Source organism: Phalaenopsis equestris, unplaced genomic scaffold, assembly GCF_001263595.1.
Source record: "Phalaenopsis equestris unplaced genomic scaffold, ASM126359v1 Scaffold000038, whole genome shotgun sequence".
Classification (NCBI taxonomy): Eukaryota; Viridiplantae; Streptophyta; class Magnoliopsida; order Asparagales; family Orchidaceae; genus Phalaenopsis; species Phalaenopsis equestris.
In genome coordinates this window covers 113942-117851 of record NW_018164480.1, presented here as the reverse complement: position 1 = coordinate 117851, position 3910 = coordinate 113942, and the positions used below count along the sequence as shown (strand labels likewise).

General features: G+C 35.7%; 1 protein-coding gene across 1 annotated transcript in view; it reads right to left on the bottom strand.

Moving 5' to 3' along the window:
• Nucleotides 1-665: 665 nt before the first annotated feature.
• Nucleotides 666-3910, bottom strand: part of LOC110019032 (transcription factor bHLH96-like) — a 4057-nt gene continuing 812 nt past the window's right edge. The window contains 4 exon segments of the mRNA XM_020716554.1: nt 666-1078; nt 3083-3231; nt 3234-3519; nt 3750-3906. Of these exon segments, the coding sequence (XP_020572213.1) occupies nt 926-1078; nt 3083-3231; nt 3234-3519; nt 3750-3906 (745 nt within the window). The 3' untranslated portion in view covers nt 666-925.

The following is a 3910-nucleotide window of genomic DNA, read 5'->3' as shown; positions in this document are numbered from 1 at the left end:
CAATCGCTATGGACTATAGCCCAACCCCCAACACTTGTTGCCAGCCGTAGCCGCCACCTGCCACGATTGCCTCTACAACAGGGTGCATGCTAGACATCATCGTCAATCACCATCACCACCGACCATGTTTTATCTTGATTTCATTTTTTTTTTTTAACTCATATTTATTTTACAGTGAGTCAAACACCATCAAACTAATCTAAGTATACTTCATTTCAATTTTTATATAATTTTTTTTGTTTTTTTCCGGCAAAGTAAATAGCCATTTCAATAAACCAAACATCCCCTAATTTTTTTCTTGACTCAAACAAATTGGGAAAAGACATCTATAATTTTCATTTTTCCCTATTTTCTTAAAAGAATTCGTAGTAAAATAATGTTTACGATACAAATACAATTATTTCCTAATTTACTCTAGGTAACATAATTGCTATTTGATGTGAATTGATATGTTCCTTAATAGCATGGTTTGACTCCCATGTTGTCGCGTGATAAAATTATCTCCATGCAATGAATCTCGGACATAATAAACGCTAAAAATTACGGACTACAGTAGAAAATGACAACACTAACTTAGCACATGCAAAGTATTTGTGTCAAGTTCAAAATAAATTTGGACAAGCATGCCCCTTTTAAGAAAAAAACATAGGAAACTTTTTCATTCATTTTTTTATTTACTCTGGTGAAGATTTCTCATGCAAAAACATTTTACATTTTTACCCAACAAATTGCCAAAATTTATCAGGGATAAATATTTATTTGGTCCCAATTAGGCGAAGGAACACTACTCAAGCAAATTTGCGTACATAGATTAAGAAATGAGAGAGAGAGAGAGAGAGAGAGAGAATATATTACACATGGCCCCATTATAACTTGAGCTTGAGCAGAAGGGTACAGACATGACAAGTGGCATTTTCGTAGATTATTAGAAAGAGAGGGGCGGTCCTGGACTGCTTGCCAGCTCGTCCTGTAGTACTTGGTGGATGGCTGAGACTTTGTCAGCTTCAATAAGGGATAGCATGTGGTGCACCGCGGCCGCAATTTCATCTACCGTGGTTAGGCTGCATCCTTCATCAACCTTCGATAGCATAATTAATCATTAATTATATATCTTCTTACAAAATCATGCATAAAATAAAACTTAAGCGCTCGTTAATCACATTATTAAATTGGGGAAAAAGTACTTCAGCGGCTAAGAGAGGAGCTTATCTTCAATTTTCAAATTGCTCTTCAAGTTGATTGCAATTTCGAAATTGACAGTAGGCTAAAAACAGCCAAATGCTGGAGCTGTCTGGGCAAAAATATAAATAAATAGATAAATCACCTTCACTCAGTAATTTGCACACTTTTTCATGGAGGGCAATAGTCTTCGTCGTATTAGTGGATTCCTCTTGGGAAATGTCACATCTCAAATGGGCCCCAAATTTGGCTTCCCGTAAAAAAGTAAGAATCTACGGCCTATATTTCACACCCAAATTACCCCGCTAAAATCAAAATTGAAGTTAGAGTAAAATGGACGTAAATATAAAAACTTAAAATGTTAGATACATAAAAATATGATTTTTATGTATTTTCAAAATTAAAAATTTTGATATATGTATTTATAATTTATTGTTAAATATTAATTGCTTATGAGTGCACAAAGTTTTATAAAAAAATTGAAACAATGCTTTTCTCTTTTTTTTTTTTTTTTAACTTACATGTATAACATAAATTTTTAATGTATTTATATATGTAAGCTTTAAGTTTTAATATTTATTTATATAACATAAAATTTTTAGTATCATGTAAAAATATCAATAAATTTAATTTTGTAAAGGCAAAATATTTTTTGAAATATAATTACTCTATTAAAGTGATATATAACTAAATATTAAAACTTAATTGTTAGATATATAAATACATATAAATTATGTGGTACGTAAGGAAACTATTTTAATCTATTAGTTGAGAGTTTAATCATTCAACCAAGAGCTATTGGAATTAAGGTTTTGCATAGATGTCTTGTGTGTATTTGAGATTAAATTAGCTCAAATATCTTTCTGAGAGTAAATTTGGCCCGGGGTAGATAACTCGACCTTAGCTACCTACCCCGTGCAATATTTTCTCATAACAAAGACAAATAGGCTGGCAAGTGAATGATGAGAAAAGAGTCCAAATCTGAAGAAAGCTCCACAAACCTTACAAGTCTTAAAATAGAGACTTGATTATTTTAAAAGTTTCTTAATAAAGTTAAGGCCATGCCCTTTGGCCCTCCCATGATTCGCAGCCCTAAGAAAGGTTCCTCACTTCATACTTCTTTTACGCTTCCTAATTTAGATTATAACACCATAAGAAGCTTATAGTTTAAATTATTGTTTTATTTCCTTGAAAACTACTAATTGATGTGACAGAAGCTCCAAGAAATATCCGACACTTCTCAAACTTCAATAAAAACATTGATTCAGTTCTGCTAATCGATGCCTAATTTATTAACTTAGGATTAAGGCTTAAGAATCTACAGCAATGTAGTTTGTAAATGTGTGGGGACCATCGAGTAATTATTAATGTGCTAATGAAAGAGGCTTGTATTGTTAAAATTACATCAATATGTGCCGCTCTACTCCTGATTAGATGTGAGGTCCAGACTCCAAACTTATGATTTCACATTTTTATTAAATTATCACTTTGCCATGTGCCTGCGAGCCTGCTATTCCTTCTAACCAATAATTGTGGCCTGAGCGTATAATATTCTTCTTACATATAATATGTTATATATATAATACAGTATAACTTAAGGCATTTTGTTCTGTTTAAAAAAAGAGAAAATATGCTAAATATCTTAGCTTTATTTAATATTCACTCAGTAAGGCTCCTTTCAATTTCCCATCAATAATAAAAATCGCAAAATCAGAACTTTTGTATAGTGAAAGTCACTTCAACAACTTCTACCTATTTCGAAATTCACATATTTTATTTTTACAGATCTACCTATTCATTACTTCAAAAAATAACCTAAGGAAAGATAGTCATTTTATTTATATAATAATTCTTTGATTATTTACTTGTTCAGGCAATGATTATTGAGCTATTGCAAGCGTACCTTGACACTGAGGGAGTAAAGAACAATGGAGTCCAATGTAGTGACATTGAGATGAAGAATGGAAAGCCTGACCGCATGGAGGCCTGCCACCAATTGTATCAGTTGCCGCGGTCTTTTGGGCGACAGGATTCGAAGGCTCGCGTGCTGGGAGCCACCGCGGTGGCGCCCCCCGCCGGCGACCGGATCTCCGGCGCCGGCGATGGGTACTCATGGCGAGGATGGCACCAGTTATACTGTGGATAGGAGAAGAACTGAGCAAACGGAGGTTGCTCTGTCTCTTCGTTGCTCTTCTTTAACCCATTTCCAGAATCATTAATGCACACATTGGCCTTCTGAGTTTGCTCAATTGCCCTCTTTTGGGCCTCTAGGGATTGGAGGAGATGCTCCAATTCCTTGACAAAGTCAATGGCCCCTCCCACAATTGAGGCCTGGTCTCCCTGCAACGCATTAATTGCGAATGAGAGGAGCCCTGTTTTAAATTCACCTCATTTATGAAACTGTATCAGATAATGGAGTTGATGAACATAAGTGACTGTAGAGGAAAGCAACTCGACACCAATGAGAAGAGGAGACATATATAGTACACATAAAGAAATTAAAGAAAGATGGGGTCTTTCCGTTGGATTTTTCATAAAAGAGGGAGCTTTGGAGTAGAGAGCAAACAAACCCTTTGGATGTAGGATTCCGGCATTAGGGAGCGGAGCATGGCGAGGTGCTCGTTCATCTGTCGCCGGCGATTGCGCTCCACGGCAATGTGGGTCATGCGCTGCGTCTCGGCTTCTTCTTTGTTCTTGCAGCTCCTCGGCCGGCGCCGCCGCTTTCGCCTCT